This window comes from Rhineura floridana, chromosome 5 (assembly GCF_030035675.1).
Source record: "Rhineura floridana isolate rRhiFlo1 chromosome 5, rRhiFlo1.hap2, whole genome shotgun sequence".
Taxonomy (NCBI): Eukaryota; Metazoa; Chordata; class Lepidosauria; order Squamata; family Rhineuridae; genus Rhineura; species Rhineura floridana.
Genome location: NC_084484.1, coordinates 65,159,652 through 65,184,065, shown reverse-complemented (window position 1 = coordinate 65,184,065; position 24,414 = coordinate 65,159,652). Strand labels below are relative to the sequence as shown.

The 24,414-nt window shown below is 42.3% G+C and overlaps 1 protein-coding gene across 1 annotated transcript in view; it reads left to right on the top strand.

The window, feature by feature from the left end:
• Positions 1–242: 242 nt before the first annotated feature.
• CRLF2 (cytokine receptor like factor 2) overlaps positions 243–24,414 on the top strand; it is an 88,183-nt gene continuing 64,011 nt past the window's right edge. Inside the window, exons 1-7 of the mRNA XM_061629416.1 lie at positions 243–325; positions 4,616–4,779; positions 10,112–10,248; positions 12,780–12,936; positions 14,300–14,417; positions 16,244–16,328; positions 21,260–21,380. Of these exons, the coding sequence (XP_061485400.1) occupies positions 264–325; positions 4,616–4,779; positions 10,112–10,248; positions 12,780–12,936; positions 14,300–14,417; positions 16,244–16,328; positions 21,260–21,358 (822 nt within the window). The 5' untranslated portion in view covers positions 243–263 and the 3' untranslated portion in view covers positions 21,359–21,380. The remainder of the gene's footprint in view (positions 326–4,615; positions 4,780–10,111; positions 10,249–12,779; positions 12,937–14,299; positions 14,418–16,243; positions 16,329–21,259; positions 21,381–24,414) is intronic.

Below are 24,414 nucleotides of genomic sequence, written 5' to 3'. Positions count from 1 at the left end.
GCAAGTTTTCCAGTATGTGCACTGGAATGTCCTTAGATATTTTTTAACCTTATGCTATCCTGAAGGCCATGCCTGAAGTTCCTCTTTTTTTAGTACTGAGATGTGACACAGAAACGTGTAGTATTTAGATCTAAATTGTATTTGACTGTCCTTTATTTTATAGATATAAGGGTTTTTGTTGTTACAATCCTTCACCTTTACTAGATGCCGATTTCTATGAGAGTTCTTGTTCATTGACAATACATAATGTCAATGGTGAGAGGATGGAGATCTTGTGGAATGCTAAAGAAAGATTTCCTGATATGAACTTGACAATGTTTTATAAGTAAGTACTGGTAAGCAGACTTGTTTGGAGGGTCTAAGTTTCAATGCTGGGGATTCCTTGAAATGGGAGGGAAGCAGTTTTTCAAAACAAATGTGCCTTCCCCTCTTCCCTTTTTCTATCACTCCCTTTTATCTGGAAGAAACGAAGACATGAGAAATATTTATTTTCTGAACTCAAATTGGCGAGAACATTGAACTGGCTTCCTTCTTATTATACGTGTCCATTCCACATCGCTTAGAGGCCACACAACTTTTGGGTTCTCTTCTGACATGGGTGGGGAACCTCAGGCCGAGGGGTCAAATGTGGCCCTCTATACCTCTCTATCTGGACCTGGGAACCCCTCCTAGGTCACACCCCCTCTCCAAGGTCATGCCGCTCACTTTGCACAGGAGAGTTTTTGCCTGGCTGGAATGTGTCCTTGCACTTCAATGTCTTGCCTCTTCCTTGTTTGGATGGAGGGGGGAAAAGGGGTGTGTGCATATATATAGAAACTAGCCCACTGTACAAAGGTAGAATTTACTCTTGTTGCTCTGCCCATGTTTGTGATGCTCTTCTGTTGGAAGGCTATAAGGAAAAGGGATCAGATTTGACTTAACTGTGGGGTAGAGAAAGAGTTAGGCTTGTGCATTTCATTAAGGGCCCACCTACCTTCTCCTCCCAATCTGAGCACTATTTCAGACATTTCACCATGTGTGCAATGAATGCACATTGAGGAAAGCATGTTCTGCCTCCCAAATTATGGACATTCATCATACTGCCTGAAAAAATCCCAATGCATATAGCATGCAGACAGGGCCGGCCCCAGACATGCCGGGGCCCTTGGGCACCAGCCTGCCCTGGTACATGCACACACGCCCCACCTACCTACTCACCAGGCAGGCAGAGGAGTGGAAGGTCAGGCAGAAGGTCGGGCAAGCGAGTGAGGGGGAGGGCGAGCGAGGGAGCCAGCAGGGAGTGAGGGAGGGAGAGGGGGGAGGGGGAGGGAGGCAGCCAGCAGGAGTGGAGGGCAGACAAATGAGGGAGGGAGAGAGGGGCAGGTGTGTGGGTGAGCAGCTCCCTCCATGAGATCTGCGGCAGGGAGTCTGCCACGGAAGGGGAGCACTACTTCCCCACCATAATGAGGGGCCCTTGGGATGGCAAGCAAGCGAGCGGGCATGGGTGGGCAGCTCCCTCCCTGCGATCTGCAGCAGGCTGCCGTGGAAGGGGAGAGCTACTCCCCCACCATAATGAAGGACCCTTCAGGGGACTTTGTGGGCCATGGGGCCCTCAGCCAGGCCCCCCCCTGGCTGCCCTTTAGAGCCAGCCCTGCATGCAGAGGTCTCTTTCACATGTTCAGGAATTTTGCATGTATTTACAATATTGCCTGTCCCCGTACCCCCACCCCACACATACACATGTGTGTTTATCATATGCATGGTAGAACACCTGGAAAGGGTAAATAAATGCTGGTACTTTGAGCTATACAGATACATATGGATGGAACTGTTTGGAGCACGTCCTATGAGACATGTAAGGGGTCCTGTCCTATGAGGCCCATGATCTTCCATATGAGCAATGAAAGTGGGGAGGGGGATGAGCAAGGAAAGTGCAAAATTAACAGTGTACGTTTAGAGATAATGTAAATGCCAAAAAAGCAAGTAATTGCAAAATTGGGCAATTCCTTCCCACAGTGACCAGCACAGTAGTCTTAAATGAGGTAGAAATCCAAATAATTGAGAACTCTATAAAATTGAGAAATCCCAAGAGAAATATGGTAAATCTGTGCAGTTAATGTTATGCAGTCAAAGTGTAAAGAAATGGTTTACACATATTCAAATCATGACTTTGTTTAATCATTTCTGAACCCCAGGTATACCTTCAATGTTAAATGAATAATTTATTTTTTGATTGTCTTATCTCTCTTTTTCTCAGTATTTTACACGCATAGAGTTACGGCTGATCACCTTCATTACAAATTGCTCTGTTCCTTGCTTTTGGACTTTAGTATCATCTCACATTTATGCTTAAACTGTCCATTTAACTTAGCTTTATACCACTGAAATCTTTAAGCCACAAGATCTAAGAAATAGCTACTCATTCCTTTGTCTGCTCATGTTTTTTGTAAGCTGGAAAGGTGAACAGCTCCCATGTCTGGAGACATATTCTAGGTCAGGGGTGGGAAACCTGTGCCCCTCCAGGCTCCACCAGCCCCAGCCAGCATGGCCAATGGTCAGGGATGATGGGAGTTTTAGTCCAACAACATCTGGAGGTCCCTTGGTGTAAGAATGATATGGAGTGGGAGAAATCTGTGCTGATGGCACTCCTGTTTCTATGTGGCCATTATCCACTGTGCTCATATCTTTGTCGGAGAGGGTACAGTGTGGGTTGCATAAGCATCAGATACAGATCTGTTCAGTGAAAGAAAGAAGCCCATACATTGTGAGGAAGTCATCAGCACAGTAAATGAACATTTAAATATGAGTCAGAGCAATGAAGTAACAACTGGGGGATGTCCCTAGGGGTTTTTGTATATAAAATCCCCAGTGAATGTTTCAGTTCTTCAATAAACTTATTACAGTCTGTTTAAAAATGCATTCTTTTCTCTTATTAGAAGAGCTTTTTTGGAGTGATGGAAATTCTGAAACTGCTGGTTTTATTTTGAAATTGTTTTAGGCTAACTTCCTTTTAGCATCTGATTTGTATTGGTAATTTTCATGTATATTTTATGTAAAACGTTTAGTGATTTTGATGATGAAGTGGTATATAAATCCTGTTGAATACAAATAAATAAAAATACTTTGAAAGGGCATCCAAAATGGAACTGGAAAACAAGGGACTTGGTAATATAATGCAGTAATATAAAAAGGATTATCTCTCTCCCCCCCTTCCCCCCCTCTCTCTCCAGTGATTGGAAGTAATTAGTTATTCCTTTACATTTTGATTGTAATAGAAAGAGGAGTAATTTTATTACTTTTGAGGAGTAATTGTAACATTTCAAGCATTAATTTTGGGCATTACTTGGGGGAGGGGAGCAGAGGAAGTCTTTGCTCCTCTGATTCAGGGATGAAAATCAAGTGCCTCAAACTGGGCTTTTGTGCAGCATTGCTCTTCCCTCATGCTCTGTGGGTGTTTAGAAGGTGACGAGGGAGGAGGTAAAGGGAGAGATGGGGGTGGAGTGGAGAAAACAATTGTTAAAAAAATGGATGGTGGTGGAGAAGAATGGAGTGGAGGGAGAAAGGAGCCAGAGGGCAAGGACGTGGATGAAAGACAAGAAGGATGCAGCAGCGGAATAGATATAAAGAACTATGGGGAGGTGAGAGACAACGACGTGTATGTGTGTGTGTTTGCACTTGGCACAAAGTGGCCTCCACCGCCCTCCCTAGCTACTTTGCTATATTTGCAGTTTTGTAACTTTTTTGCATCTCAGGGGAAAATATTTGCTTGGGTGGGTGTGCCTTAGTTGGTGACAGGGCAGGGCCCAGGAGGTGGTTGAGTGAGAGAGATGAAGCTTGCTGGCTGAGTGTGTGTGTGTTGGTTGCACTTGGTTTGACACACAAACATCTGAGCAATAGCCTCGGCCTCCCTCCCCATCTCCCTTACCAGTGGAGAGACCACCACTGCTATCTTATTATGGATAAAAAGAATTATTCTACTACCTGTGTGTTTGTGTGTCTGTGTGTTTATTTTTAATGTTGTTTTAAGCTACTTAGGTGTGCGGCAGCCAAGGCCAGCACCTCATAGGCACTCAAGTTGTTTTTTTAAAAACAACTAAACTGTAATTGTAGCAATGGTAAAGTAATCCCTTTCAAAACAATTGTAATTGTAATGGTAATAAAACAATCTTCCAATCTTTATGTATATATGTTTGTGTATATAAATATATAAATTTAAATTTTTTAATTTTTTAAATTGTGTTTTAAATTGTTTTTAAAAGATGTGTTTTAAATTTGTATATTTGTTTTTAATGTTTTGGGTTACTGTAAACCGCCCAGAGAGCTTCGGCTATGGGGCGGTATATAAATAAAATAAATAAATAAATAAAGATGCAGACACCTGTACTTTGCAGTTAAATAATATAGGTACAGTATAGGTACAGTACAGATAATACAATGTAGTTTGACAAGTATGTATTGCTGTGGTTCTCAAAAGGCCATTTCATACAAGGGACCCCCCCAGGACAGGAACCCCCTTTTTTTGCACAGGGATAGGCAGGGATTGTCCCTTTCCAAGCATTTCTAAAAACACTGCTTTTTAATAGAAGACATTTTTGCCACCTTATTTAGTATAATTATTTCAATCATTCAATTGCAGATTTGATCAACAAGAAGAGAAGCAGTGCCCTCAATATGTACATGACCAAGGATACAACACTGGATGCCTCTTTCCGACTGAAGGGAGTTATCTTTCTATTTACATTAAGAATCCAAATGGAACAGAAGTGCTTTGCTATGATGAACAAGAAAGCAGCAAGTTCTGTAAGTTAGGAAACACCATTAGCCTAGTAGCCTTTTCGAGATCCAGTGTGGTGTAGTGGTTAGAATGTTGGACTACGACCTGGGAGACCAGGGTTCGAATCCCCACACAGCTGTGAAGCTCACTGTGTGACCTTGGGCGAGTCACTGCCTCTCAGCCTCAGAGGAAGGCAATGGCAAAACCACCTCTGAATACCGCTTACCATTAAAACCCCATTCATAGTGTCGCCTTAAGTTGGGAGCGACTTGAAGGCAGTCCATTTCCATTTTCAATAACCTTTTCAGATATCAGTGAGGGGAGGAGAAGAAACAGCCACAAATGGACTCCTCCAAATTCTCCTTAGTACATATCAATGCAGTCGGTGCCCAGTGAGGCTTGGTTTCAATATTTGACCATTTTATATCCAATATACATGCAATAGTACTTCGCAGTTGACACTGCTGATAGGTGTTATGCTCTTTCTACCTTTCCACATGCCAGGGAACCCGTCTGTGTTGCAGAGGATTTTGCTGAATGTTCTAAGTTGCAATACTCAGTTCACACAGAGTGCTTCAGGGCTTCATCATGGTCCATTGTGACCTGTGCACCATGTTGGGGGGGAAAATTAGTTCCAGTGCCAAACTGTCTTTCCAAAGGAGCTTGGAGGGACCACCTCTCATGCTTCCAAAGAACCCAGGATTCTGCTGAAACCAGTTGTTAACCATCATGCTCAATAGCATTTGATTCTTGGCATGCAGTAATTTTCAGTAGCTGACAGCATTTAATAGCTATCAAATCACTGCATTTTTAAATCTTATATCGCATGTAGCACTTGACTATAGTTCTCAACAAGAGCTTGGAAGATTACTTTTTAAAAGTAATAAATTACAGTTACAGTTACATAGCCCCCAAAAAGTAGTAATTACCGTTACAATTACAATTGCTCTGAAAGTAACTGATTACTTTACTTTTACTCAAAAGTAATTGCTACAATTACATTTTAGTTACTTAAAAAAAATTGCCTACAAGGTGCTTGCCTTGGCTGCTGCACATCTAAGTAGCCTAAAACAACATTAAAAATAAGCACACACACACAGAGGGTAGCAGAATAATTTTTTTTATCCGTAAGATTAACAGAATGGCATAACAGAATCTCACATCCCCTCACCCCACCCCCAGCAATGATGATACCCCAACACACATATTTTTGTATATATTTATTGCCTCCAGCTCTTTTCTCCTTCCACTCCTGTCAATTTTTAAACAATTGTTTTCTCCAGGCCGTCTCGCTCTCCACCTCCTCCCTCGTTGCCTCCTAAGCACCCACAGAGCATGAAGAAAGAACAATGCTGCACAGAAGCCCAATTTGAAGCACATGATTTTTATTCACAAATCAGAGGAGCAGAAGACTTCCCCTGCTCCCCCCCCAAGTAATGCACAAAAGTAATGCTGGAAACATTACAATTACTCCTCAAAAGTAATGAAGTTACTACTCGTTCTATTACCAGCAAAATGTAATGAAGTTACCCACTCGTTACTCAAAAAAGAAATAAATTACAAGTAATTCGTTACTTGTAACTAGTTACTTCCAAGCTGTGTTCTCAACTGACAGCCTTATTTCATATTTTGTTTTTATTTTGTCAGACTTCAATTGATGCTAGCATGTCTAACTTTTGCAGCAAAAGTGCACTTTCAAAGAATTGTCTTTCTCCTGTGTTGCTAACTTGGGGGAGGGGAAGGCCACATTGGAGGAAGCAGAATCACGCAGGTGTTTCTTTGGTTACACAGTTCTGCACTTTCTCTTGATAAAAGGTGCCATCTGTGACTGCAGGTGCTCCACAGGCTCACTGCAGTGCCCACAAGGCTCTGAATGGGCTGTAATGCTTCAAGTGGTGATGGCTCCTGCAGCAATCAGTGATGTGATGTCATTTATATATTTACTTGGAGTATTTTAAGCCCCTTTTTTTCCTAGCTGTGCTCCCACAAAGTGATATACAAAGGAGTGACAGACAAGGTTCAATCAGAGAAAATAGTCACAGCAAAACAGATATGCTGCATACTAATTTGGAGTCCCCTCGGCTTGTGGTACTGGGTGACTTCAACATCCACACTGAGACTGCTCTGTAGGGAGTGGCTCAGGACTTCATGGACTCCATGACAACCATGGGTCTGTCCCAAGTATTATCTGGCCCCACTCATGTTGCTGGTCACACCCTCAACCTTGTTTTTTGTGTTGGTTGGGATGACGGTGATCTTGGTGTGGAAGAACTTGCGGTGGTTCCGCTGTCATGGACAGATCACTACCTGGTCAGGTTTAGACTCACTGGGACTCAAAACCTCTGCAGGGGTGGGGGACCGATTATAATGGTCCATCCCAGGAGGCTGATGGATCCGGATGGTTTCCTGACGGCTCTTGGAGATTCTCCTGTCACCTTGGCAGGAGATCCTGTCGAAGCCCTGGTTGACCTCTGGAATAGGGAAATGGCCAGGGTGGTGGACACTATCGCTCCCGAGTGTCCCTGCTTTCAGAGTGGAGCCAAACCGGCCCCATGGTTTTCCAAGGAACTGGTTGTGATGAAACGTGTCAGATGAGGACCAGAGCGACATTGGCAGAAGACTCGGAGTGAAGCTGATCAATCTCGGGCTAGAGCCTATCTGAAGGACAACTCCGAGGCAGTGCGGGCTAAGAAGAAATCTTTCTTCTCGGCCTCCATTGCTTCTGCTGGGAGCCATCCAGCGGAACTGTTTCGAGTGGTTAGGGGGCTTTTAAGTTCTGGCCCCCATGAGGGTAATTCTGACCACTCAGCAGACCGCTGTCAGGAATTTGCACGGCACTTTTCAGACAAAGTCGCTCAGATTCGCTCCGACTTGGACGCTAAAATTGATACAGTCTCTGAGGATGTAACTTTGGTGCCTGTTTGTCCAATTAAAATGGATTCTTTTCAACTTGTTCTGCCCGAGGATGTGGACCAAGATCCTTGGAGCGGTGCGTGCCACCACTTGTTCACTGGACCCTTGCCCTTCCTTGCTCATTAAAAGTACCAGAGGGGGACTGGTCGATTGGGTCAGGGGAGTGGTTAATGCCTCTTTACAACAAGGCAGAATTCCATCATGCTTAAAGGAGGCAGTTATAAGACCACTGCTGAAAAAGCCCTCCCTGGATCCCTCTTTACTGGGTAACTATCGGCCAGTCTCCAATATTCCATTTCTAGGCAAGATAATAGAGCGTGTGGTGGTCGCCCAACTCCAGAGATTCTTGGATGATACAGATTATCTGGATCCATTTCAATCTGGTTTCAGACCTGGCTATGGGACAGAGACGGCTTTGGTCGCCTTGGTGGATGACCTACGCAGAGAACTGGACAGGGGGAGTGTGTCCCTGTTGGTTCTACTGGACCTGTCAGTGGCTTTCGATACCATTGATCATGGTATCCTTCTGGGCTGCCTTACTGAGATGGGACTTGGGGGCACTGTGTTACAGTGGCTTCAGTCCTTCTTGGAGGACCAAGCCCAGAAGTTGGTACTGGGGGACTCCTGCTCGACCCCCTGGCCATTGACCTATGGGGTCCCTCAGGGTTCAGTTTTGTCCCCCATGTTATTTAACATCTACATGAAACCGCTGGGAGAGGTTGTCCAGGGTTTTGGGGTTTGGTGCCATCAGTATGCCAATGACACTCAACTCTATTTCTCTTTTGCACCTGAAGCCAAGGAAGCCGTACAGGTCCTTAACCAGTGCCTGACATCAGTGATGGACTGGATGAGGGCAAACAAGTTGAGATTAAATCCTGATAAAACAGAGGTACTCCTGGTCAGTCAGAGGGCAGATCAGGGAATAGGGATTCAACCGGTGCTGGATGGGGTCACACTCCCCCTGAAGTCTCAGGTTCGCAGTTTAGGTGTACTACTGGACTCAGCTTTGAATTTGGAGGCCCAGATCACTGCTGTGTCCAGGAGCGCATTTGCCCAATTAAAACTGGTGCGCTAGCTGCGCCCGTTCCTGGACCTGCCTGATCTGATAGGGTGATGCATGCCTTGGTTACATCCCGCTTAGACTACTGTAATGCGCTCTACGTGGGGCTGCCTTTGAAGACTGTTTGGAAACTTAAATTGGTACAAAGAGCTGCAGCCAGAGTGCTAACCGGGGCTGGTTACAGGGACCATACAACTCCCCTGTTACAACAGCTCCACTGGCTGCCAATTTGTTTCCGGTCACAATTCAAAGTGCTGGTTTTGACCTACAAAGCCCTATATGGCTCAGGTCCAGGCTATTTGGCAGATCGTATCTCCCTACATGAATCTGCCCGGGATTTGAGATCTTCAGGTGAGGCCCTTCTTGTGCTCCCCACAACTTCGCAAGTACATATGATGGGGGCATGAGATAGGGCCTTTTCGGTGGCCGCTCCTAGGCTATGGAACTCCCTTCCGAGTGAGGTGCGATTAGCTCCCTCTTTGCCGTCTTTCCAGCGACAAGTAAATACTGTTTTATTTCAACGGGCATCGGCCAGGATTAAGTGTCATAGGATGGGTGACTACATTATGATCTTATTATTTTAAATTATCTGCTGTTCTTAAACGTACGTTTTATAGTTTTAAATTTTTCTCACAGTTTAATTCTGTTTTTAATTGTATACATTTCTATGTTTTAATGGTGTATATTTTAGCTGTAAGCCGCTCTGAGTCCTATTGGAAAAAGGGTGGGGTAGAAATAAAGTTTATTATTATTATTATTATTACTAATATGAAGAGCTACTCTGGAGTCACAAACTATTTATGGTATCCATTAAAAGCAGCCATGCAGAGGAAGGTCTTCAAGGTCAACCTAAATGCCAGAATGGAAGGGGCAAGGCATAAATCAGTTGGGAGTTCCATAGTTTTGGAGCCACCACCAAGAAGGCTCTACCTCTTGTGCATGAAGTGCCCCTGAGCTAGATCTTAGTTTCTAAAGATTATATGGGTTAGGCAGTCATCCATTTAACCTGGACCTAAGCAGTTAGGGCCAACATTTTTAATTGAGCCTGGAAACCTATTGGTAGACATTGCAACCAGTGCAAAATTAGAATTATGTTTTCAGCATCTGGACAAGCTTCCAGACTGTCTTCACAGTCAGCCCCATGTATAGTGCATGTGAGCATCCCCATATAAAGTTCTGTGATGTATATTTTCTCTCTGGCTGTTATATTGTAGCTTGCTCATTTTTATTTGTGTGTGTGTACACACACCATGATGGGGATTATCAAATATTTTTTGTGTATACACACTGCTATATTGTAGGGAACATTCTGAAGAGCAACCATTAGAATAAAATTGCTTGTAACTAGGATGAATGTAATCTTGTATTTATTTTATCTTCATCAGTCAAGCCCAACCCACCTGAAAATGTAACCTTCCAATGGGCAGAGGATAAAATAACCATACAGTGCAAGACACCTTACAATGCACATTGTTTTGTCTTTGAGCTTCGATACAAAAGCAGATTTGATAAAGATTGGCAGGTGGGTAGATAATGCAATTTTGTGTCACAGAGGGACAAAGCAGAGATGGAAATCTGGAAAAGGGACTTTTTCTTCTGCAGTGCAGACATAAATGTGGGTGGGGTTTTTTTCTAGGGATTTTCTATCAGATTTCATTTTAACATATTCTTGATGAACCTCATGATGAAGTTTATCGTCTTGTGATGACAGCAGTAACAAAGAAGGCCTTGCCTGGCAAAGCTAGCCAATGGACTGCTGAGCCCCAACTATGGAGAGCGTGCAGATTATTTTGAAGACAAAACCACTTGTGTTTGCCTCAACTTGACATCTGATGTTATTGTGCCTGAGTGTTGGCTTTATTTTTGTCCCATTTAGATTGATTTCAGTCTGGGACTTATGCAAGACACAGGATGCAGGGGAAGCCCTTAGCTGTGCAAAATGATCGCAGTGAACTTTAAATGGATTGTTAGGGCTAATGTTATGACTACTTCCATCCACACGTGATGCTTAGACTGAAGTCATGTTCAGACCTTCTCCAGTGTCCCCATTTGTATGAGCTCCTCTTTTGACTGTGAAGTTCTGCAGAGGGTTTTGAACCACATTCAGTTAGATATGCTTAGAAACCATCCTAGAACACTGTATTAGCAAGGTTTCAACTGAATGTCCTTAAAAACTCTGCACAAGCCTTCATACTAATCATGTGAAAGGCTAAAAGTGGATCACATGTGCCCAGGGACATTGAGGCAGGGCTTGCATGTGCACCCCTGTCCCCATCAAGTGGTGCAGCTAAGATAATTTTAGACCCTAAACTTAATGGTCTTATCCCCCTCCTGCCCTTTAGATAGTTGTATCACTTCATTTTGGGGTCATACAATTTGCATTTCTTGTCTTCTTCCCATGCCATTCTGTGCTTTACAACTGCTTTTATATTCCTATATTAGAACAAAGAGCAAACAAAAGAACAGTATGCCAAAACCCTGATAAAAAATAAGTACTCTGAGCACATGCAGTTTCCCATTTAAACTCACTTAAATCATAGCACCATCATGACTACAGTATGACTACTGCCCTGCCCTGATACATTTACTTGGGCAGAGATTCAGTTCAGATCGTATTTAAAGGCAAACTTACCTAATTCACACTTTCTGATATTCAAGCTAAAAGACAGCATCCTTCGAAATTCACACTTCTCCAAATGTTGCGATGCAGTCCTCCGGCGACGTAATGTGTACAAAAATGTGTATCCTAGGGTAAAGTGTACATGGAACTGCTTACATTTGTGAAAATAATATACTTTAAAATGCATTATATCCAGGGGAAATGCTGTGAAAAAATGTGTAAAGAGGGGATGGTGCATCAGCCACAGGAGCCCAGCTGCGCATGCTGGCCCATGTGCTGATATGGAACCTGTTTATCACTGCCCTCATCACCTGCCGGTCTTCAGGTGGTCTTTTGGGAGGCCCCTTAGATCCTGTCCTAATTGCATCAATGCTCCCATCTATGCGTTAAGACTTCATGTGTTTAGGTAAATACCTGAATGTGACTTTAGAAAATCTCTCTATAGAAAAAAAAAGTTATATGCAAAGCTGGCTTTATTCATAACAAAACAAATGCTTGCCAGCATGTATAAGGGACAAACTACAGTGACCTTAAGTGCAGAGTTTGGTCATTTTGTGTGGGGCTCTGATTTCAGGACCCTAATGTGGGGATAGGGGGGCTTTAACCATCTGCCCCTGCACTTGCAGTTTGCATTGCCAAAAGAGACCTACTGAAATGAATGGGGATATTGTTCACAATGTAAATCTGAATTGGAACCATAGTGGGTGGCAAAGGATTAAAGCCCCCCTGCCCCCTAATATGGACTGGATCCTCTGTGCTGGGGATTTATAGCGGAAAGGTGGCAGATCTAAGTAGTCATCGATATGCATAGCCTGACCCCAAACAGACACTCAAGATTGTACATAATTTGTGACAGTGAGTGCCAGTTATCTGAGTGGAGCTTATTTCCACAAACTATGTTTAGAATCGGGGCATTATCACCCACTGAGTGCTGTATTCAGCTAAGTTCTACTCAGAACAGACCCATTGAAATTAATGAACCTAAGTTAGTCATGTTCATTAATGTCAGTGGCTCTACTTTGAGTAGGGCTGGCATTGCATACAATTCTGATATACAAAGTAGGATGTAAAGAGACAGGAATAGAAATAATAAATACAATAGGATACAAAGAGAGGGTTTATTCCTCAAAAATAGAAATATGGAACTTTCAAAGTGTCTATTGTATTGGCTTTTAAAGTAAACTTTCAGTGCTTTATGACTCAAAATATATTATTTTGAATTGTGCTGCAAGTAATTAAGTTGCAAATAAATTCAAAAGTAAAAAAGTTAAAACACCCTCATCTTAGACACAAACAGTCAATCTTTGTTTTGTAGACTGGAAGATTTCAAAAGGCTTTGGGGTCTAATCTTGGTTTCTACTATATCCTATTAGGATAGCCTGGAAAATAAACACTGAACAAAATTATTGGTGACTGATACTCTTTCTATTCAGTTCAGGAATCACTCATGCTGCGAGATTAAAGACCAAGGCTTTGATCTGGCAAAATGCTATTCCTTTCGATTCAGGCTGAAACATCATCACTGCAGTACTGTTTCTTATTCCAGTGAATGGGGAGTAGAAACATTCTGGAAAAATGGCAAGTCTGCAGGTAAAAATGCACTACTACTACTATTACGACTGTTTGTTATCATTCTCTTTATGAAACCTGTTTCTAGATAATGTTAATATGTGGAATTATTTACTTCTTGTTATTTAGTGTTCACAGTGTGCTTTATTCTATACTGGGTGTTTCCATACTGCCACTATTTTGCAGGAGGGATTGGAATGCATAACAGAACTTTAAGTTTGCACAATTAAAGTGGATTAAAGGTCACTGTTGCCATAGCATGAGCAATCCATTTTTTAATAATATGAGCTCCTGCAGTTTTAAAAGTGTCACCCCAATATAAGCTGACCCTTCAGACCTTTCTTGAGTTCAGATCTGGCTTGCATTGGGTTTTGAGCCTGCCATCTCCAACAACTAGCCCTTCTCTGCCCGCTGTCACCTTGATGATAGTGCAATGGTAAGATTCCTTTGTTGGTCTTTGTGCAACATCTCCCTAATACCCAAAACACTGAAACTGTCTTGGCCCCAAGCACCGAGGAGTCTGGGAAATGTAGTCCTCCAAAGTACCTGGAAAGCTACCATTGCAATGTTTGAGAGGGCAGGAAGTTCTTGCACTAAAAATTCCAGAGAAATGTTGCCACTGCCCTGATGTAGTTGCTACCTGCTAGATACATTTTGTGGAAAGGAATGGGAAGTTGGGCAGCGTTCAGGGGACTGCAGTTGGGTTGAGACTGGGAGGTGTCCAGATCCCATTGCACTCTCAGTAATATAATTAGGAGCATGATAGGTTCAGGGGGGAAAAGGTATGTTTTCCAACATTTTTGTATAATACCTTGTTTTGCACAGTCAGGTTCCAAACTGAGTGGAAGAGAGCTCTCCCATAACTACCCCAAGCCATATGGTAGCTATTTCCAAATCCTACAGCAGTAAGGGCAATTAGTCATTACAAGGTATCTGTTTTCAGCAACATCCCTGTGGTTCTGGCCAAGGGCCAGAGAAGTGGACAAATGACTTTAGATGTATTTTAATTAATATCCTCTTTAGACAACCTTTGGTTATAATTTATTCCTTTCAAAGCACTCATTAGCAAGCATCTGTGTGATAGTTTGGTTTTAGCACATGTATAACAAGAAACATTCACATTTTTCCTATTCCAGTACAGTCACACTTTCTGTTGGAACGAAGAATGTTAGCTATATGAATGACAATATAAAGGATTAATTTTTATCCACAAGGGAGAAGAACCTCACACCAGAATTCTGGTATTCTTTCATCTTGGCAGAAAGATATGTCAGTGAACAACACAAAAAGTTGCTTTATTGTGAAACACAGAAGCTTAAAAAAATCTTTTTTTCTAACTTACTGAAAAACACTTTCAAACTTTTTTTCTTGTGATTTCTCAAAGATTCCTGTGCTATAGACAATTCCAAACCTGAATCACATACTGTAATCCTTTTGATTTCGGTGATGGCTGGCTTCCTGGTAATATTTGCCCTTCTGTTGTATGTTTGCAGATTAAAAAGGCAAGTGCTTCTTTGTTTGTTTGTTTGTTTTTACAGCTCTTTTTCAATTATTACTAAAATGCCCATTATGACGGAGTCGGACACAATTTTGTGAAGGAAAGGCCTATGCATTGTAGGGATTCAATGAGGTACAATGTGCGTTTTGACAAAGTGTACACTGCACCTCTCCCACTGGATCCTCGGTGGTGTAGATTAGGCCATCCGAGGGGTGGACAGGTCTTTAAGTTCAGTTTAAGTTTACTTTTTTTCATAGATGTGAACAGCAGCCATTCCCTTACACGGGAGTATGTAAATGATGTATTTGAGCCTAAAGCTGTGTCCCATATTACAGCCTGTGGAGTGGAATGTTTGGAATTTGCTATATATACTCAGATGTGAGCCTTCAGTTTTTAAAATTCTGAGAATATTAGAGATTAAATACATGCTCAAGAATTAGATCTGAGTTGGATTGGGGCAATCCATGTCTTCAGTTTTACACAAATATCCTGGTGAGCTTGGCTGAATAGAAGTCAATATTCAGAGAGGAATTTGTTTTTGCACTAGGGTCTGAAAGAACAAGTTGGATAGGCAGGAGCTGAGCCTATAGGCAAGGAAAGTGGCATAAGCAAAGGGTGGGCTGCTGAGGAAGATTCAAAGGAAGCCCTGTGGCAGTGATGAACAGGTAACAGGCCATTCACAAGGTGCTGCCCAGATGCAGGAAGTTTAAGTACAGTCTTCTGGCCAAGCAGGATCTAGAGTGGCTTCCATTCATTCATACTGGATAAAATTAATGAAGGAATACAGACATACACCCGCACATTAAAAGAATGCATGAAGAGCATTGTGAATCTATGTAGGCCAGTCCCATCACCATGACTTGCAGAGGTCATGCCTCAATACTTTTGGCCAGTGTGTGAAGGAGTTCTATGCAAACGCTGATATACGAATGTAGAGCCCTTTCACATGCAGCATGGCCGCTGTGCATGTTAGAGAAGAGGCAAGCTTGCATTTCATGCAAAAGGTCACAGGTTCAATTCCTGGCATCTCCAGGTAGGGTTGGAAGAGACTTCCTCTCTAAAATCCTGGAGAACTGCTGCCAGTCAGTGCTGACAATGCTGAGCTAGATGCATCAATGGTCAGACTCAGTATAAGGTAGCTTCCTATGTTCCTAAGAGTAACCTCCCTCACACATCTTTTTAACATGAGGGGTGTGTGTGTACCTAAAACCCTCCTTTTAGCACTGCATTTGTAGTGGTTGTAAAGCCCATCTGACCAGCCTTCCCTGACAAGGAGTCACTGCTCTCTCCATGCTCTGTAGAAGTTCTAAAAATTCTGTTTATCATAATATATAAATGTACACTGCACTAGTATAAAAACATTCCTGTGATGATGTTGTGGTGGAGACTTATGATCAGATTGTGACTGATTCAGTTATATGGGGCCAAAAGTCCTGCTCACTTTCAAAGTTGTTTGTCCTGGTCATGATATGGGTAAATACAATCCTGAGCATATCGGCCAAGTCTGTTCCCTACCCGACCTTATGTGTAAGGGAAGTTGAATGGCTGGTTTAAATGAATAGCCTCTGACTTTAATCCCCAAGCCTCCTGTTTTTCTCTCATCAGCTGAAAGATGTGATTCCCCATCCCATTTGCTACATGTACCATTCATTTTTAGAATAAACTCCCTTTAAAAAACTGACACTCCAAACTGGGGGATAAAATGTCTGCTCTTGCCTTTATTTAAAGGTTGAATATATTTTATTTAAAGTCTATTTTTGGAACAGTGGTTTTCTTTTCTTTTTCTTTAATTGCTTTTTATCCTAATATCTTAAAACATGTTTTAAACAGAATTAGGAAGATCCTAGTGCCTGCTGTACCAGACCCCAAACATGTATATTCTGATTTGTTCAGTGGTCACAATGGGAACTTTCAGGTAAAGTATCAACATTTTCTCCAGATTTCCTTCCCTAGGGATCTGATTTTCTTTTTCTCAAACCTAGTCTGATTGATGCCTCTGAGGTATACCTGCATTCTTATGTGTTCACCAACACATTTACAGTGAAATGTAAATTCCCCAGAGAATCTGTTGATCTTGAGATGAACTCAAGGCCCCATCTGCACTATACGTTTAAAGCACTGTTATGCCACTTTATGGTTTTCCTCACAGAATCCTGAGAATGGTAGTTTGTTAAGAATGCTGAGAGTTGTTAGAAAACCCTTATTCCAGAGCTACAATTCCCAGAATTCCTTGGGAACAGGGATTAATTGTTAAACCACTCAGTATGAATATAAAGTGGTAAATGTTGCCACTTGTGTCTGACCTCCAATCTGCCTATGTCCTTATCTTCTGTCTCTGGTCCTCCAGGATTCTCTATCCCCAACCACATCCCCACATCCATCACTGGCCCTACACTTTCCTTTAATGTTTTTAGTTTCTAGGATTCTTTGGGGGAAGCCATAACTATTAAAAGTGGTATAATACTGCTTTAAATGTGTAGTGCAGATAGGGCCTGATTGTAGAATCATAATTATATTTTGCTGCAACAAAGGTTGCAGTTAAATATTTTTTTACAAAATCTTGTGCTTATGGTATCTTACTCTGTATAAGTTACAAAAAATGTATAAGCTAAAATGTGTAAGGTTTCCACAGCAATTGGGTTAGCAATATGGAGAAGATCACACAAACATCAGACATATTTAGTGGGATTGCAATAAAAAAGAAGAAAGAAGTTTTGGTGATAAAAATTTATAAGACGTTATGACACAAAATTATGGACTGCACAGTCATACAAGGAAGATTAACTATTATTAGGAAGATTGAATAAGGTACCACCACATATTTATAGGCAAATGGTAGAAATTGTTGGTAGCGATATGGCTATTGGAAGCCAAATACTGCAATAGGAGACAGAATCCTGAGAGGTATAAGGAAATGACATCTGGCAGAGAATATTAGTGCACAAAATCCATTTTCCCCATTTTAAAAGGCATACATCCTGAACAAGCATGCTATTAAAATGTATTGGTCTGTTCCAAAATAGAACCTTTATTATAGAGCCACGAGAGTGGCTGTATACTATAGCCAGCGTGGATTTTTCACATTCTGCAATGTTAAATTGAAAATACCCCCCATGCCATACTGATGCTTCCCATAAGGTCATTTCAAAACAAAACCTTACAAAACTTGTAGTTCTCAACTCAGAACTGCTTGCTTAATAACCCTCTACATTTTCATGGCGATACACAAAACAGTCAGAGTGAATAGAGAGTTCAAAGTCTAAAACGAGGGGAAAAAACCCAGACCCCTTTTGGACTTTTTTCTGTCAGAGTTCTCATAATCTGATGAAATTCATTAAACATCAGCCATGTTCACAGAGGACCTGTAATCCTACTACTGACCTTGCCTCATACTCTGACCTTCATCTTCTGCAGTTTAAAAGTTTAAAAACTGTCTGGCTGATTTTTAATTAATTTAAGAAATTTTGCACTGAACTGAATGATAGTGTTGGGCATGCTCAGTAAGAACCAATTGTCAGTGTTCTAAAAGCCAGACTCCCAGCTGCTGGGCTTGCCTAATCAGGGGGCCACACCCACATCAGACTTTGATTTCACTTGAGACAGTCATGGCTTCCCTGAAAGAATCCTGGGAAGTGTAGTTTGTGAAGGGTGCTGAGAGAAAACTCCTATTCCCCTGACAGAGCTCCAGTGGCCAGAGTGGTTTAACAATCAGCCAATCTGACTGAAACTCTGTGAGGGGAACAGGGCATCTCCTAGCAACTCTCAGCACCCTTCACTAACTACACTTCCCAGGATTCTTTGAGAGAAGCCATGACTGTCCAAAGTGAAATAAAGGTCTGGTGTGGATGTGGCCAGGGACAGCTTTCATTTAAATTTGGGTAGGAGGCTACATGTGCCTGCTGTAGAATAAAAAGGTGGGGGAAATGCTGAAAAGCAATGATACTGTTCACAATGTTTTCCTTTTGGAAAGGAAAGGGGCTTCCCCTCTGCCCAGTGCCCACCCACCCAATCTCCTCCCCTCCCTGTCCCTGTCCAATGTTGGACTACGACCTTGGGAGACCAGGGTTCAAATCCGCACACAGCCATGAAGCTCACTGGGTGACCTTGGGCCAGTTACTCCCTCTCAGCCTCAGAGGAAGACATTGGTAAAACCACCTCTGAATACCGTTTACCATGAAAACCCTATTCACAGGGTCGCCATAAGTCAGGATCGACTTGAAGGCAGTCCATTTTCATTTTCAAACATGATTGCATAGAAATAAATCCCATTAAACTCAAAAAAGTATGCAAATGATCAAACCGACCTCCTCTTCTCCTCCCTCGTATCCCCTCCCTCTTGCCCCTTCCCTCCGCCTTCCTTCACCCCTTCCTCCCCATCCAATTCCCTCCTCCCCCTCCCCTCCCCCTCCCCTCCCTCCTCCCCTTGGTCAATATCACCTATCTTAAGCATGATTGCATGGAAGTAAATACCATTGAATTCTATAAGCCTGCTCTCCCCTCCCCCTTCCTTTGACCCCCTCCAATCCGCTCCTTCCCTTCTCCTCCCCCTCCTCTTCCCCCATGGTCAGTTTTACCTGATCATGTTAGCATAGGAATAAATCCCACTGAACCCGATAAGCATGCAAATGATCAAACCTGCCCTTGCCCTCCTTCCCCTCTCCTCTCCCTTCCTCCTCCCCTGCCCACTCCAGCCCTCCCTCCTAAGCATGATTGCACGGGAGTAAATCCTACTGAACTAAATAAATGTGCAAATGATCTAACCTATACTTCTCCTCCCCTCCCCCTCCTGTCTGCTTCCATCCCCCTTCTCCCCTCTTCCTTTCCTCCCCTCCCTCCTCCTTCTCCTCCTCCCCTCCCCATCCCCTGTGGTCAGTTTCACCTATCCTAAGCATCATTGCAGGGGAGTAAATCCCACTGAACTCAATAAGCATGCAAATGATCAATCCGTTCTCAGCAAACTTGCACAGGATCCCATTTCTCACCTCCCGGATTAAAAAGCAGAGAGATTCACTAATAGGCAAAAAACCTTGCAGTTTAAGAACGTACCTATAGCCCACAGATATTTCTATAAAACTTTAAAAAGCAGGAAAATAGGGCAGCTATAGTGAATGCACCAGGGGAGCAGGAGACCTGGCCTCCTCTCTGAGATATTGGACTGCCCTACAAATTGGTCAAAATGCAAACACCATTTGGGTTGGTCTTTCACAGTCCAATCCACTTGCTTTGTAGCTTGGAAGAATTTGGTAACGTGCCTCTGAGCATATGGTGAGTGGTGGCAACACCTGCAGTCAGCCCAAATAACAGAAAGAAGACATGTGCTGTGCTGATCTTTAGCAGGGAGGAAGCAACATTATTAATACAGTTGATATAGTTCAGATGGTCACTGTAAATATGTTTGATTTCCTTTGCAGGTTTAGTGAAGTTTCCTACAGGAAATCATTTTCTTTTGTTTCTATTTCTGTGAATATGTGAAGTACAGCAACACTTTGAAACACTAAAAAAAAAGCTCCAAAAACAATTGTGGAATAATTGCAGAATAGTCTCCAGTGGACATCAGGAGTGTCTCAGTTTGCACAACGCAGAACAGTGGGAGGTGAAATATAGCAAAATTCTAGGTGTGCTCTATGGTTTTAATTGACCGTGCCCACCTTGCCTTAAATGAAGTGGTTTAAACATAGCAGGCTAAAAACATGCATCCTCTTTTTCCCAACAGCTAGAGTCATTGCTGACATAGTAACATATTGTAAGTCTGATTTTACATCAAACTGCAGTTTCAGATTCCACTGTTAATGCACCCAAAATAGAAACAGAAGATAACCTCCAATTTGAAACACTAAAGACTATCTTCACCATCATATGACACTGACCAATAAAAAGCCTTTGAAATTAATAAAAATAAATTTGACACAGATTTCTAGGATGAATAATGAGGGAAATAAAATTTTCTAGGTTAGATTCTTTGTAGAAACAATAGTAACACAGGAAAGAAGCAAAGTAAGAACTCCAACAAACATACAAAAATATAATTCTCCATCTTTGGAGATGGCAAGTGTTGCCACCACTCACCATATGCTCAGAGGCACATGTTACCAAATTCTTCCAAACTACACAGGAAGTAGATTGGACTGTGAAAGACCAACCCAAATTGTGTTTGCATTTTGACCAATTTGTAGGGCAGTACAATATCTCAGAGAGGAGGCCAGGTCTCCTGCTCCCCTGGTGCATTCACTATAGCTGCCCAATTTCCCTGCTTTGAAAAGTTTGATAGAAATATCTGTGGGCTATAGGTACGTTCTTAAACTGCAAGATCTTTTTGCCTATTTGTGAATATACACTATAATTCTAAACTTTAGGACTTGCAACTATTACACACAGTAGCATTATATTACACCTCCATAGAGACAAGAGATGAATTTCAGTTTGGGTCTCATTGTGCATGTGCAAGGTACTAACCTGTATCACTTGCAGGGCCAGCACTACCATTAAGCAGAATGTGGTAACCCCTTCATGTAGCAGATGCTGCTCCTCCTGAGCCCCCTATCATTCCACTGCATTGGAGGACACAGCTGTGTATACTGTGCAGCCTGTCCTGACCCCTCCCCCAAACTAGCCTACTGCCTCAGGTGCAGCAGAGGATGCTATCCAGTTCCCAGTATGTGGGATAGGGAGGAGATGCCATCTTGTCCTCCCCTTCAGGCAGCAAAATATCTTGGACCGGGGACTGGGTATTTTCTTCAACAATCTTGACTTATGCTCATGAACCTTAAGCTGATTTTACACCAGCTAAGAATATCTAGTAGGAAGAGCTACTGCCTAAAAAAATGATGATGTCCACATTTTTTTAAGGAGTGGATTAGCAAAACAGAAAATGTGCTTGTTCAAACAAAAGTGGAATATGAAGAAGAAGAATGTGTAATTGAAGAAGAAAGTGGGAAAGATCTCTAGGGAGCCAAAGCAGAGGCCAAAGGTAATGTTTCTTGAAATTTTGAGCATGGACTGAGGACAGAGAGTATAGGGATAGGGAGATGGGAAGACTTTAATACCTACTTCCCCTTTCCATCAATTTTTTCCTATTGGCTATCTAAGCTTATGAATCGAGGTAGGTAGTATATCATGCTTGGTTTTTAGGTTGCATTTTTATCTTGTACTGTGTTGATTTTGTGTTAGCTAAATTGTGCAAGTTTTGTAGAAAGGTGGGGAATATAATACCGATAACAATTGTCCACACAAAGGCCCAGTTTGCACAATTCTCTACCTCAAAAAGTGAGAGCAAGGAAGAATCACAGAACCCAGGCTTTCATGCAATCCTCTGGTCTTGTGGAGGGCCCATTCACACTGGCATGTCTGTCCAATGGAAGAAATGGCTTTTGCTGCTCCTTCTCTGTGCTGTTTTGGCATCACCTCTGACTGAATGTATAAATTCAGACCATTGTTGTTTTCTCAATATGTTCCCCCCCCCATGTTGTTATGGTAGGAAATGAATCAAGAAGATACAGTTTGCCTAAAGGGGTCCAATGCCTGATGGAACTTCACAGTCAACACTTGTACAACCACTGATGGTAACGACAGTAGATTATTTCCCCAACTGCAACCACCTGGCTTTGCTCATAGGCTTATTTCTGCCTTCTCCCCATCCTGCCTCCTGTGACATTAGTACATTCTGTGCCTAGAAGATTCTTCAAGTGTCAAATATGCATTAAATAGCAGGAACAAGTGTGATTTTAGCTGTGGTAGATTATATGTCCCAGGCTATGGTCTGAAGGCACATTAGGCCAGCTGTCTGCTGAGGGTCAGTGCCTGGATGGGAGACCGCCTGGGAACCATATGTAAGCTGACTTGGGTTTCAGTCATGAAAAGAAAGGCAGGGTATAAATGTAATAAATAAATAATAAAAGAAATATAAGTAAAAAATGGAAATGGACTGCCTTCAAGTCGATCCTGACTTATGGTGACCCTATGAATAGGGTTTTCATGGTAAGCGGTATTCAGAGGGGGTTTACCATTGCCTTCCTCTGAGGCTGAGAGGCAGTGACTGGCCCAAGGTCACCCAGTGAGCTTCATGGCTATGTGGGGATTTGAACCCTGGTCTCCCAGGTTGTAGAATGATGCTCATGCATGTAATCATGATAAAAAGACATAGCCAATCAAGAATACTTACTCAGGGAGCCAATGCATAGCCACTGCCTGTTTTCTTTGTTGTTTGACTCACAGAAACTGTCGTACATTGCAAAATGAAGAAACACCTTGATCCTATTATTTACTTAACAGACAGGCTGCATCCACTACAGAATACCACAAAAGAGGAAAAGGCTGTCACATTCTACATAGCTGTATGTTAAACCAAGTTACATTGAGGAGTGTAAGATTTACACAGAGTGTACATACAGTTATGTATTAGCCACAGCTAAGTATCATGGTGACAAGTCCAGAAAAAGCTTTGGAGTGAACTAACTGGTATATTTCTGAGTTCTTTTCTTGTAAGCTCCTCTCTTTACTAATTAGGTCTGAGATCCTCTTCTGGATGGCACTGAAAGCTAGAAAGCTATTCCCTCGCCACCCCATTGCCTCAAAAGCAATTTAATTTATGTCTGAGCTGTGAGATCTGATTTGTCCCTAATACAGAACTGACCATAGTGACATACTCAAACATGTGGAGGACAGTCATTGCATAAGCTGGCCTTTAGTCTGGGGATTTAATATAGAAGAAGACAGAGAGGGGTCAGTTAACCACTAATTAAAGTATACAACCCAGTGCTCATGGATAGCAAGCCCAGACAAAGTGTAAAACCATTTTGGCTGAGTACTAAATCTCCCTGTTCTCTCCAAACCTGTTGCATTCATGCAGACAACAGATTACTCTTAATATAGTCACTCTTAAGTATTCTTACAGTATGTAGTACTCTGTGCAAGACTTTTCAGCTGTGTGCAATGTGCATTTCCTGCTTTCCTAGTATCACCAACTGTCCCACCCAATTGTGTAATGTTACTTGTGTAATGGTGTTGTCGGTAGCCTACATCCTGGGATATTTGCTAGGACTCACCCAGATCCTATTCACCTAGTCATGGGGGCAGGGAGACAATTTTTCCTCCAGTCTTGAAAGGGAGGACCTGTCTTGGTTTTGGTCTTCATTTTTTTCTAGGGATGGGTAGCCCTTGTAAGGCCATGATAGTTAGTTACTACTACTTTCCCTGAAAAGTACTTGGGACAACAGGAACATGGAGGCTTCTTTGCTCCTGACTCTTGGAATGTAGGCAGTGGCTTAGAAATAGACTTTTCGCTATTACAACTTGGTGATGTATGCACATTTTTTCTGCCCCCTCATTATTATTGCAGACCAGAGGACATAATGGGTTGCATTCAGTGCTGTCCTAGGCCTCATCTGCACTGTATGCTTAAAGCAGTATTATTTCACTTAAAACAGTCATGGCTTCCCCCAAATAGTCCTGGGAACTGTAGTTTGCTAAGGGTGCTGAGAGGTGTTAGGAGATCCCTATTTCCGTCACAGAGCTACAATTCCCAAGATTCCTTGGGGGAAGCCATGACTGTTTTAAAGTAGTATAAGAGTGCGTTCAATTTATAGTGCGGATGAGGCCCTACTCAGAGCAGACCCATTGCAATTAATAGACATGATTAACTTAGGTTCATTAATTTCAGTGGGTGTGCTCTGAGTAGGACTAAAGCCTAACATTTGTATACTGATCTCCTTATAAACCTTATCTTCATAACTGTGTTTTCTACTCTGGTTGGAACCTGAGTACTCTGCCAATTCATGTGTGCCTGAAATGTTTGGCCCTTAACATTACTGAAATAAAAACAGTAGAGAGTAAAAGCAAAGATCTGGAATCTTCCTTTGTATACGTTTATCAGGCTTCTCCAACTGCCTTTGGGTTTTTTTAAATACTTAATGGCATTATAGCTGTAATTCAGTAGTAGAACACATGTTTTCAGTGCAGAAGGACCCAGGTCCAGTTCTTGGCATTTCCAGGTAAGCCTGGGAAAG